General features: G+C 40.4%; 1 protein-coding gene across 6 annotated transcripts in view; it reads right to left on the bottom strand.

Annotated features, from left to right (window-relative positions):
- Nucleotides 1-237: 237 nt before the first annotated feature.
- The window catches only part of pcloa (piccolo presynaptic cytomatrix protein a), a 53,915-nt gene continuing 40,965 nt past the window's right edge, over nt 238-13,187 (bottom strand). Inside the window, exons 16-26 of one of the 6 annotated variants that reach the window (XM_031858831.1) lie at nt 12,126-12,152; nt 10,852-10,945; nt 10,048-10,119; nt 9,712-9,958; nt 8,855-9,082; nt 7,501-7,689; nt 6,247-6,388; nt 5,990-6,051; nt 4,775-4,909; nt 3,739-3,884; nt 238-3,421 (exon numbers count right to left, since the gene is read on the bottom strand). In XM_031858831.1, coding sequence (XP_031714691.1) covers nt 3,278-3,421; nt 3,739-3,884; nt 4,775-4,909; nt 5,990-6,051; nt 6,247-6,388; nt 7,501-7,689; nt 8,855-9,082; nt 9,712-9,958; nt 10,048-10,119; nt 10,852-10,945; nt 12,126-12,152 — 1,486 coding nt within the window. In that variant the 3' untranslated portion in view covers nt 238-3,277. Of the gene's footprint in view, nt 3,422-3,738; nt 3,885-4,774; nt 4,910-5,989; nt 6,052-6,246; nt 6,389-7,500; nt 8,692-8,854; nt 9,083-9,711; nt 9,959-10,047; nt 10,120-10,851; nt 10,946-12,125; nt 12,153-13,187 lie in introns of those variants that run through there. The other 5 variants (XM_031858833.1, XM_031858834.1, XM_031858832.1 and 2 more) reach the window with 5 other exon arrangements.

The raw sequence follows: 13,187 nt of genomic DNA, 5'->3' as shown, positions 1-13,187 counted from the left end.
AAAGACAGCTGTGTAAGGGCCTAAGAATGTAACCAGGGACTTGTAGTTTTTGTTCAAAATGAAAGCATATGGCACCATCTTGTGGTTGCTTTCTGATACTTCACACATGTCATCATCTGCTAACTCGCTGTGAAATCTCTCTGGGAGCTTTAAAAAGTATAAAAATAACACCAAATAACCCCCCGTTTTTTTCAAAATAAAACTAGGCTAAGATCAGTAATGCAATACACAAAAGCATTTAATTTGTACTGATATTTAATATTTAGACATGGGGCAACAGCCATTTTTACAGCACAATTTGCATAATTTATCAATACCTCCTGTATACAATCACAAAACCATGACAGTAGATTTTTTTTTCTGTTTACTTACAAGTGAAAAACCAGACAGGTTTTACAAGCATAATCTTTGTACAGTCAGCATACATCTTCGATAGTTGTAATAGGTTTTCTTCATAATTTCCCCCTCTATAGCATTTTTGTTCTATAATCTTTCTGTACCTCATTCTTTTTTTTTTCTTTAATAATATCTGGACACAAAAATAGTATGAACCACCAACGAAACATGCAACATCCAGTGTGAGCACATTTAAATTATCCTGCAACTGCTAGAGTTGTTTAAGATAGAATTCTGTGTAGTTAGACTCTGGTAAACCTTTAGTGTTTGGTGTAAAGGGTCAGGTAAATCTGGGTCTCTATGGACAGACATATGGTCCTTTCGCAGTCTATCCACTGTATATTGATCGAGAGAAAAACAACTTCCTTTTACTTCTATGATCACACACCTTTTTTTTGTCTGCTAAAAGACCTATTGCTCCCCAAACCCCGGTATAAAAAGCTATGTATTTACAAGGTTGGAAATAGAGACATAGTATCTGTGTGTGTGTGGGTGTGTGGGTGTGTGAGATAGAGTGTGTAATTCTTTGTGTGTTACGAGAGATTTTAAAGTCAATAGTTTTAGACAGACAACACTTAAAATAAGAGATATGCATTAGAGCAAATGACATGCACGGACTTGGTATGAAGATGTTACACACAAGCACATGAGTATGAAAATAAGAAAAACAAAAAAAAGCATACACTGACCTTAAAACTACTATCATAGCAGGTAGAACGTCCATTTATTACAATTCTTCTTTTTTTTTTGGTAATTTCATTTACACAAATGCAACTATTCAAATGGGGAGTGCAAACAAATTGGAACATTTTGAATAGGAATGTTATCGTCTTACTTAATTAATCGTAATTCATAACTATGTGAAATTTGTGCATGTTAATTGCCATACGTGAGTGTACGTTGGTGCTAAGGAGTTTCAGGCCCTCTAAACCGTGTAAACAAGTACTACATTGTGTATAAAACAAAATGTCTCAATGTTTTTCATATGTACACCTGATATGTCCTGTAAACAAATATAATACAACATATAAAATCGTCTCACAGGCAATAAATAAAGATTCATATTAACAATACAAAATAACCTGTTAAATTAAATTTAAAAAAATCACATTAAAGCAATAATCATGAAGGACATGAAAACACTGCAGGTGCAAAAAGTCAAGATGCAGTTACCACCTTAATACAGTAGATGTTGCATAGAAATCACTCAGATATTAATTTTCACTCAGTTTGACTGAAAACAATGAATGAACCAGCTGTCCTGCCTCTTGACTCCCATACAAGCACACACAATGAACACGATGGACAGAGCAGACTTTTAGACACAACATTGGTGATCTGAAGTGGAAGTGGTAATATCAAGACAACACATGTATGACAACAAAGCTGGGACAAAACATCAACATGCTGCTGTAATAGCATTGTCGTATCTTAGAATGGTAATAGTGCTGTTTTCATGGATGCTTTCCGGCACATTGCCTATCTCCTCATATTGGCATCGCTTTGCTTTAACTCTCTACTTCCTCCCCTTGGAAAAAAGTCTGACTATTTCATTTCTAGCAGGAGGATAATGTCAGATTTACATTCTAAGCAGAAAAAGTGCAAAATACCACACAAGCGGGACGTTGTTGAGTGGACTGTAGGACTGATATAAGCATCGTAATGTGCCTGGATCTCACGAAAGAAAAAACAAGAAGTACTTAAATCTCAAATGGTAAATGTCTCACATTCTAAAGGGGCATTATGTGTAAATAAAACCTCTGTCACAATCATCAAGACTTGATTGTCTGTGATAAAGATCTATATATCTATCTATATATGTTATAAGTCATTTCCAACTATGACACGTCACTATATACAAAGTGAACCTTAGAGGCGATGGGTTTTTTTTTTGTGCAGAAAATGTGGCACAGCATACCATATAGATAGACTCATGCGCAAAATATATAGTGTCCAATTTGATATATATATACATTTATATCAATATTGTTCATTATCAAACAATAATTATTTGATTGAACCGAGTTTACACTCATGGAGAGAAAAAGAAAAAGTGAACAAGGAGATGTTTCTGTTAATAAATTCATGCTTGCTGAGATTTCCTTTTTTTCCTCTTGAAATTGAATGCTAGGTAGTGAGTTACAAAATATACTATGTATCCTTTCCAGGATGGATTTTTAAGTTCTTAAATAATTGAGGAGAAGTCAAATGATAGAACTCTACGCTAATATCATAATACAAAAATAAACACGAGGTCTCCGTAGCGGAGTCTTCAATATTTCTTTCCCAAAATGCTTTGTAAATCAATAAAACTCTGCGCTCATAATAAAAGCAATGAGGAAAATCTTTCATGGATAAAACATCTAAATAAATAAATTAGAATCCACAAGTGTGTCCATTCCCTGTAGAATTAAAATGTCTCTTCTGCATGAATGAGTGTGCAAAGTTGTCTTAAATAATTGTGTGCATTGGTGTGTGTGTGTGTGTGTGTTGTGTGTATTAAAGTGTTTAATACCTGGTTGATTCCGTGCTTGACCTCTGAACTCAGCACCTGCTCTTTTCCTCAGCCCTGGCTACACTACTCTACACCGTACGTCCTGTAAACCTGTGTATTCATTTCCTGTAAATGCATTCACTACTTCCTCCAAACGTCCTGCATGACAGAAATCATCATCAGACTTGCCCCAACGACCAAAAGCATCTTCCAAAACTCTGAGCCCTGAAACAAAGATTGAAGAAAGAGATATTTCCAACTCAATCCACCCTTTACCCCGACCGACAAGAGTGGATCAGTGTTACAGATGTTGAACCTAAGCGTCCCCAGATGACAGAAACCTCTTCGTGCCCTCTCAAGCTTAGTTTGTTTTGATTGAGTTTCCTTCTATGAGTGGATCTGGGTGGTGCTGGCGAGCAGCTTGTGCCAGCTCACCACTCGCTTGCGTAGGTCGACTTTGTCCAGCCACACGTAGGCCTCCCCGATCAGAGTCTTCTTCACAAACTTGCCAGCGTTGGACACCAGGAACAGCTGGTGTGAAAAGACCATAAATCAGCATATCATGTGACAGAATATGTAAAGGAATCCACCGGGTTTAACAAGAGATCGTGTATGCTTAAAGGAATAGTTTGACTTTTCAAACTAGCTGTTTCCCCCCGTTTCCAGTTATGCTAAGCTAAGCTAATTGTCTCCTGGTTCTATATATATATTCAGCAGACATACACAAGAAAGACATCAATATTCTAATCTAACTCTCGGCAATAATCTTAAACTGCTAGTGACGAATGATTACAGATTGTGTAATTCTATTATGTGTGTGCATGTGTTAGGGACTGGATTAGGATTACCTGTAGAGAGTGTCCAGCCGGGTTCATACAGAAGCGGAAGGTTTCGTTAAAAGATGGCTCCCGGTCATGACGGCACACTCTGGTCTTCTTCTTGATGATCCTTTTCTGGGTAGCGATGTTCACCACATAAAGCTTCACATAAAGATCTGTGGACACACACATACAAATCAATGTAAAGCTGACATCATACTGACACTACATCATCATGATTTTGCTTTTATATAATATATAACACCAAAGACTTTATTCAGAAAGTCAAGGCCACTTAACATGAAGAGAAGAAACTCCACATACCAGCTTTAGAAATAGTCACAGATGCACACAGCCAACAATAAAGTGTTTGTGCTATGAGTCACTGCTACAAATTCTGTACATTCTGTCAATGGAAATAACCCTTTGTGTGCAGATCCCATCTGGAAGCGAATCAAACAAGTGGCAAGCAGCTTGGGTATTCGGATGTTAATATCATAAGAGGAGGCGAGGTGGGCGGCAGTCTGCGTTTTAACGAGGGAAGAGAAGTCTGTACACCAGAGACTCGTCTGTCCAGTGTTCATAATTGCAGGTTCACATGTAATCTAAATAACTGTTTTTGTGCAAGCATCTCCTGTCCTAATATTTTTAACATTGCGCATATATATTATTGACGACTAGGTTATGCCTAATGCTGATATCTAAGGGAATGCTGAAGGGAAAACTCTATCACGACACCTGTGGTTCTGCATTTAGGAAAAACTGGCAAGCATTGTGGTGTATGTCAGATGCCAGTCTTTCTAAACAGCGTGGGCTGTGTGGGCCTCCCAGCTGTCAAATATTAAAATGATGAAAATGAAATGCATCACATATAATAAGAGACTTTGAAGAGTTTTGACAGAAGTAGTGGAAATAATAAACCAGAGGGTAATAAAGTAAGAAACTACCGCTTTTGAAAAGTCCTGCATGTTGTTGAGACCTTATCAAAGTCATTTTCTGCGTGTGACCTATCAGCATAAATGGAAGGAAGGTGTGTGTGCTGTGTGCAGTGTTTGTTTTACAGTACCAGGCAGGTGGTCTGGACTCTTGAACTTGTAGGTGATGTTGCGACATTGAAGAATCTCAAGGACTAGTTGCTCTCCCTCCGTCTTAATCTCCTTCTTCAGGGCAATCCTGATCTCCCCCATTATCTGGGACTTACCTGAAGACACACACACACACACACACACACACACACAAACTGAATCAGCTACGCACAGTGAAAAACAAACTACATACTTCTCTGTTCTCTCACTCCCTCTTTAAAAGCAGGTGCCTTCTGGCGTGTGACTGCCCTCTGCTGGAAACAAAGTGTACTCTCATGATGAGTAATATCAAACATGGCCTGCAAGCAATCGCATGTATTTGTTTATCAGAGATGGGGAGAAGTTGGCTTCTGGTTGCCTTGGAAGCTGAATGGAAATGACAGTTTTGAAAGCTGGGTCAATAAGACCCTGGCAACCTGTGTGTGTGTGTGTGTGTGTGTGTGTGTGTGTGTGTGTGTGTTTATGACCAGATGAGAGAGACATATTGACAATAAAAAGACTGAGGGAACCGAGAGCACATGATGAAGAGATGAAGAATCTATGTGGATAAGAATACATAAGTTAATGTGTTCATCCACGTGTGTGTGTGTGTGTATAAAGCTTCAGTCTCACACTTAGCTGTACATGTGAAAGTGAGATAACAAACCTCTTTCAGGCTTTTAAAGGCCATCTTTGCACCTTTGCATTAGTCATAATAACTTGACTCAAAAGGTCACAGGAAGGGAGGAGAAATGAGGAAAATCAAAGGATAGAATGATGAAAGTAACCTGTAAATGAGTCAGTTAATAGGTCCACACATAATGTGAATGACGCATGTTAATACTTGCAATGGAATTATTCAAGTAAACATCAATAGAGACTAGTTTTTAAAGATAAAAAACATGTTAAAAAATACATTTTAAAAAAAGACAAAAGATGGGAAATGTTTTAGTTTATTTGATCAATTAAATAGGAATTTAATTGAATTGCATTTGCTATTCTTTGAGGCAGGACATCTGAATGAATGCAAATACTGTACTGGATAGTGGTAAAAGTTTAAAACTTATAAAATCCTATTACGATGACTTATTTAGCATATATTGGTGAAAGGTTTTGAACACTAATAGGCATCAAGACAAACAGACACACACACGCACGCGCGCACGCACGAGCGCGCACACACACACACACACACACACACGTATTGTATGTCTAACCTTCAGTGTCACCGTGTCCCATTGATGATTTCATCTCCTCTGTGCCGTTTGGGATCTTTCCACTAAAGAGAGGAGAAATAAAATCTTGGAAATTACCAAACTCGACAACAGCTTGAATGTTTTGTTCTGTTTATCTTCTGTGCAGATTACTGAGTGTTGCAAAAGTAGTAGGTTAGCATGCTATCAACATCTATGGCACATCCAAAAGGTGAAACTGAGGCTTTTTAAGATGAAAGTATTATAATAAGCTGACTCACAGTCGCGGCACCTGGAAGATGGCACTGTCCACCTCGTTCATCTCTCCTTCTTCGTCCAACAGGCTGTAGGCACTGCCACTCAGGCCGCTGTCCAATGAGGCTGCTGTGACCGGGGCATCACTGGATCTGTAGCTCGACCGAGCTGTGCAGAGATACGACCATACCCATTACGACAAAGAGACAGGAAGAAAAATTGCACCTCTGCCGGATCCAAGATTGTAAAAACTAGGGCCAAGAAGCATTAGATACCATTTGCGGCAACTAAAATCCATCATAATCAACTTAACACTTTAAATAATTTATGTCACAGTCAAGAGGGAAGCTTTATTCGAAGCACAAAAAGATTGTAATGAATAGCACACACACACTGTGGACTAGCAAGAAGCATTATGAACAAATATTGTACTTGGAAACTTTCTCTCAGACAAAGACAAGACAGTAATAACTCACATATAAAGCTTTCACATAAACAGACAAATAAATCCAGAGAAACATCACATATATATGTCAATGCAAAGTAGACCAAACAAGAGGCACGTAGACCCTACTAACATTGTTAGTCATCTCCATGAACTAGTATCTAATATCTCAATCTTAGCATTAGTTTAGTTTAAAAAGCAAATTATATGAATATAGTTTCATATCTGGGGGAGTTTAAAGGACGTTTATCAGTGTATACATATTTTTATAAACCCTGTTTATATGCCACCTATTTTTGATGTTATTCTTTAAGAAATAAATGTTTAAATCCTCAACCAGCTGATCAGGCAGTGTGATAGAGTATGAATGAAGTGAGATGCGTGGATGTGGTGCAGAACAGAATCCATGCCGACACGTTTTTTTCTCTCAGGCCACTCGACATGTCGCGAAGGGATCGCCAGAGCTCCACTAATTCCAGTTCCATGAAGCAATACAAACAGGGGAGTTGTGACGAAGCAGTTGTGGCAGTGGCACAGTGTTAACTCTCAGTGAATCACAGTTTGGGACATTCATTTACTGGTATTAGTGAACTGTGTCGGTGGCCGTGAAAGAAAGTGCGTCTCGCTGCATGGATGTCTGGTGAATGTGGCTGAGTGCAACTTTCTCTCTGTCTTCCTGGCTCTTTTATTAGCTTGTAAGACTCCCCTCTCTCTTTCTGCAGGTGTGCGTTAGTAGTATCGCATCCTCTCCTTCTTTCACTCTCTCTTTCTCTCCTTGCTCCCCATCTGTGCTTCAGTCACACGGCAGAGAGAAGACTCTTGGGCAAACTCTCACCTCCGGTGCTCTGCGGCCCCTCTTCTGACACGGCTTTCCTGAGGATCAGGTGTCTGCCGTCTGCTCTGCTCCCTTTGGCCGACACAACCGATGGCAGGGCAGGCAACCAGTCAGACTGGGCTCTCTGAATGGTGAGCACGCCCACTACGCTGTGTCTCTGGTGCCTCAGTGAGAGGCGGCCTCTTTGGCCTGGATGTTTTTCGTTTTCACAGGCACAGGTAAGGTGTCAGGGTGTCAAAGGTCATGGGGTTGGAGTTTAAGATGGAAGGAGGGAGGAGCAAGATGGAGATTCAGAGAGCGGTTTATCTTCACCATGGCAACCAGGATGACTGTCAATCACATGCAGCCACAGTGTGCAGTGCACGTTTTCCCCTCCCGCATGTCACTAAGAGGCGGAGTGTGCAGCATCTACTGAGGTGCATTGTGGGTCCGATAGTTGTTCAAACAAAAAAAAGGGGGGAGGGAGGGGGGTGTGTTAGCGGACTGCATGCAGAGCCGTCTCAGTCGAGAAAAGCTGGTCGTTCTTTGTTAACAAAAGTTAATTTAAAAAGAACAAAAGAAAAACAACTACCAAAAGAGGTTCATGGTATTTTGGGGAGGGGTGGGATTGCAACTTTCTTCTGTTTTACTGGGGGATCAATGAATCCAAGATGTTGAACTGCTAGCTAGTGACAAAAACTCTTTCTTGGTGAACTCTGCTCCATTAAATGAACTAAAAATAGTTTATAATTTGCTAGTCTTGTCATTTGAGAGAGCTGGAGATGTCACCGCGCTCTGGCAGTTATTAACAGATTTTGCTGATTTGTTCTTTCCGAATTTATCCTGCGACTGCCGTTTCTTTTTCAGATTAGACTTTTTTTCCATACCGTCGTACTTCTACTCATCCCAAGTAAAGTGAATGTATTTAAATTACTATTCAAAACAGCAAAACCAAACTTCAACGTAGGTAAAAGTAATTATTTCTGTTTAGCTTCATATTAAATTATTTTAGAGAATAAGATTTAGCCTATTACCTGTTTACTTTTTTGGAAATGTTTAGAACTGGCCTTCAGTAAGCAACCGTTACGCCTCTTTGGGTTGGTTGAAAAAGGGTCAAACTTAGGAAGGTCAAAGACGGTGTGCTACAGGTGAGGTGCTGGCTCTACACACTTGTGAGTACGCACAGAAGAGAAGCGGTGGGAGGTTGACACACTGTGAATACAACGGGGGAGAGGACCAGAGGGTGTAAAAGGTGAGGGAAACCAAGAATATAAAAAGGTAACTAAATGATCAGGGGGGAAAACAATAACAGAAGGATGAACAGATGAGTACGAGAAGGCCATGCTGCGTAGGCTTTATTTGCGTCTTGGTTTACTTGGTTGAAGGCGTTGTGGCAGCTGCTGCTGTGGCTGCTGTGGGGCATCGCCCGTTGCTATGCCGCTGTCCTGATGGTGTTGCCGTGTGGAACTTTTGCTGGAGCGCGAAGCGCCGTGCGAGCGAGAATGTTGGCTGCGTCCGTGGCTTTGGCTCTGGCTCTCGGACGGGGAAGGCTTCGATGTGCCAGGGCTACTGTGAGATTTCTCGATAGTGGGCACCTGCGTGTCTAAAACAACCAGATTCACCAAATTACCAAAAAAGCTATTTTCTACCTTCGTTAACTTAGATGCTGTTACCATTTGTGTACCACCTGTAGTGATTAAGTAGCTGGCGCGCGAGAAACTTCATCAAACCAGCATGGTAACTGCTTTATTTAAGTCTAAGAACTTCAAGCAGCCTCATTCAATTTGATGGTTATTTTTTCTAAATTAGGGGAGCATTTAAAGCCTTCCACGACCATGTTGCCTTCTGTGTTTGAAGAAATATGGAGAGAAGCTAAGGCTAGGCCTCTGAGCTATAGGTGACATCATGGCAACCAAGAAAACAGACCATGAGAAAGCAAAAAGCATGAAGCTGAAGCTACGATGGGTGCGCAATAATAGGCGTAAGAAGATTCTGGTAAAGAGAAAAGACTGAGAGAGAAACAGGTGGACAGAGGTGGACACCGAGAGAGTGGGGAGATACAGACGAGAGAAGCAGTGACAGGAAGAGAGCACAACGTGTGAAGAAGAAAGAAAAACAGAGTTCAAGAAGAAAGCAGGGAAACCGAAATAGCGGAAGCAGCAGAGTACAGACGGTTGTTAGGAGAAGATGGTGATGAAGTCAAGCAGCTGAGGGAATTTCATCGTGCCCTACCCTTGGCCGGATCTGGAAAAATCCCGTGGCTTCGGCTCTTGATGACAGACGATTTTGGGGAATCTTGATTGTCATGTGCAGATCCAGTGGTTTTAGGGGAGGAGTGCTGTGAGGAGGGTTTAGTGGAACCGTGTCGGCCCTGGCCCGAGTGGGAGCGCCGGTGGTGGTCCCCCTCGCTCTGCTCCTTCAGGAGGAGCCACCGCGGGACGTTGTCCAGCTCGGCTGTGTTGGACAGGTCAATAAGTACCTGGGCACAAACACAACAGTTTGATGGATATATAAGGATAAAATGTTTTGGTACATCACTGAACTGAACGTATGGTGAAAGAGGTTTACCTCTCCTAAGAAATCGTTAGAGGAGCACTTGTCATAGTCCCACACGCTCACTTCCAGGGTCTTCTTCCTCAGCTGATACACACGCAAAGATAGGAAGTTAATGCAGAGTTATAGTGACTAACTATCTGGCAAAATAAACCTTCAGGGAGACACCCCAGGTAAATGTTTTTTTAAATGTTATGTTTCATTATGCAAATGAGGCATTATCTAATGCTAACTTTTGGTGAATTTAGGAGAGATCTTCAAACGCAAATAAACAACGTGTAGTAAAAAACTAAAATAAATGTGTATGTTGGATGTTTTCCTTCCATTAAAATAACACGTTATGGAAGCAAAATAGCCCAAATCTCCAAAATGACTAGTGCATGAAAAAAACGTTTTTGCCTTTGGTGTCCCGCCTTAAAGAAAAATAAACATATGATCTGGGCTGAAAGCAGAAACAGACATTCAGCAGCTTAACAAAACAGACAACAGAAGTCCACAAATTCTGTGGTTGATATGGTTCCAATGAATCTAAAATGGGATCTAAAATGATATAATTAAATCCCAATGGCATATCCATCTGCTCCACTAAAGCCAATGGCCACAATGCTAGTCAGCAAGCCAGCAGAGAAAAAGCAGAATCATCATTTTAACATGGAAGTTGGCACATTGTGAGTTCTCCTGTGTGTGCCTTACACACACTGAATATTGTAGGGTTATAGAAATAATACCACACAACATCTATATTATTTTACACATTAATAACATGTCAGGTATTATGACACATTGAATGTGTGCAGAAATGTGTGTATGATCACATACTTGCTCCAAGTGGATGTTTTTATAGATGACGGTCTGGTTCCACTCAGGGTTGAGACTCTTGCCTGCGTGTTTGGACCTCCTCTTATTTTCAGCACTGGGGAGAAAACATCACAACAAGATACATTTGGTCACAGACGTGCAAAAGCCCCGGAGGATATAGTGGACCCTCACAATGCAGTGAGCATAATACATTGTGCACAATGTAGACAGTAGAAGGGAGAGAATGAATGTGATGCACATTGTTTGGACGGTAACAATGTATGGGCCTACGTGCATGGACGGCAGGATACGATGTTAGGGCAGCTGCAAAAAAGTCCATTTTGATGTCCATCAAGTCATTTAGTCTCATATCATTTTGATGTTTTAACACAAGTGAAAAGGTATGCCAGTATAGAAGGAGAGGTTGATTTATCTCCATATGCCAATAACTCAGTCAGCTAAATAAATCTCCTGATCACTGAATTGCAAACAACAGTAGAAAAAATACTTTAAAAAGTCAATTTGCTTAATAATAGCATAATCTGACTTTACTGACTAATTATTTCAATTGTTTTAATAAAAAAAAAACATTTTATATCCCAGCAGACTCACTGGAATAGTATGAATGACTTGATAAGATGGATGTTTTTTGCAGTGTGTAGGGTTTGATTTAAGATTGTAGGATATGAGTAAGTCTGTAAGCGTTAGTTTGGTAAAGACAAAAACAATTTACAGTATTTTGGAAAGAAAATGGGATGAATAAGAACTGCAGAGCAAAATAATGGGAGTATGTGTTGAATGTGGCGGAGCATCAAGGGTACAGCACGATGTCTGGGCACGATGTAGGACATTACTGAGGGATTTTAATCACAAAACAGGGACAAACTAAAGGGAGTCGGGTTCAATGTTAGGATTTCAAATCACGATGGTTGTGAACAAAGAAGGACTATCTACCAGTAACACACAACAGTCAGCCGAAAAACGTTAATTGTCAGCACAGGGGAGTATCAGTTTATTAATGTTATGTTAAAGACATGGGAAGATGTTAATATTTAGGGATTCAAGTCCTCGAAAATGCAAAGCTAAGCCCAAAGGCGGGTGGAACATCATGAGAATATGGGGACCAGGGAAAATGCACAATATAGGGGAGTTAGTGGAACTTAACAAACTGATTTGTATCATCAAGCTACCCATCAGTTGGAAAACAATTTGGACGTTTTGTTACCTTCACCAAACTGACAACCAAATTTTGAACCAAAACAAAACCAAAGTACCAAAGTGGTCAAGTCACATACCTGGCATTCTGGACAACCATGACCTGACTGAGAGGGTCCAGCATGCATTAAATATAGAGAACAACATAGAGAAACAATAGTCAGAGGGAGGGTGGGCGTTCAAAGAGTGTCTGTGGACTGTGAGTGTGTATGTGGGAAGGGGAGATCTAGGTTTATCGTGGGATTTTATTAAGTGTGTGTTTAGGAAAGAGGCGAGGACGGGGAACTGCGGTGTGCTGAGGGGTGGGTTGAATTTGTGCTTTAGTGTCTCGTGAATTGTGTTGAGAGGGCTTTCAGGTGATGAAACGCATCCAGTGGCAACCGTAGTGGAGATCTGCTGCTCATGGAACAGCTGGAGAGCTGATTGTCCTTGGTACTAGGACCGGGGAACTGCATCCTTTTATGTGTGAAAACAAAATCTAATCTAACTGGTGTTTACATTGTTGAAAGTGGTATTTTTTTAAATGTGAAAGTCACAAGGATTAACACATTATCTTGGCTGATATACTAACAATTATAGAGCGACAGATTCCTGCAGGGCAACAACCCAAATTTGGACAAAAATGTACAGGAATTCCTCAAACTTTACTCTTTCAACCTTTGCGGAAAGTATGCTTCTGCAGAGATACACGTAAACGTCTTTGTAAGTTATGGGTAACTGTAAGTTAGAGAGGCTTGCAGAGGAGCAGGTGCCGTGCTAAGATAGATACCCTCTGATAGGAAGTGTGCCCCCTGGCTGCGGAAGCACACATGCATTCAGTCAAGGTGGACCTTCTCTTTGATTTCCCCTTTGTACATGACAAGTAGTTTATTGTCATTATGATAATAACACATTGCATTTATATAGCACTTTGATCATCTGTGCTGGTATGAAAGAAATACACATGCGAATGTGTCTGAAAGAGACCCATGTTGATTTGCTTATGCGCCGCCTGGAGAAGCATAATTTCATCTTCATGCACATTGGCCTGTACATGTGGATTACTTTTGCCAAATCACATCTATTTTTTCCCTCTTTTCTGGTCTCTATGTATTACACTTTTATTTATAACCACCCGTTTCACTGCAACAGCTCCATGTGGT

Source organism: Anarrhichthys ocellatus, unplaced genomic scaffold (assembly GCF_004355925.1).
Source record: "Anarrhichthys ocellatus isolate YVR2014 unplaced genomic scaffold, GSC_Weel_1.0 scaffold21, whole genome shotgun sequence".
Classification (NCBI taxonomy): domain Eukaryota; kingdom Metazoa; phylum Chordata; class Actinopteri; order Perciformes; family Anarhichadidae; genus Anarrhichthys; species Anarrhichthys ocellatus.
Note: the sequence above shows the minus strand (reverse complement) of the source record. Positions and strands in the feature narration are given on the sequence as shown.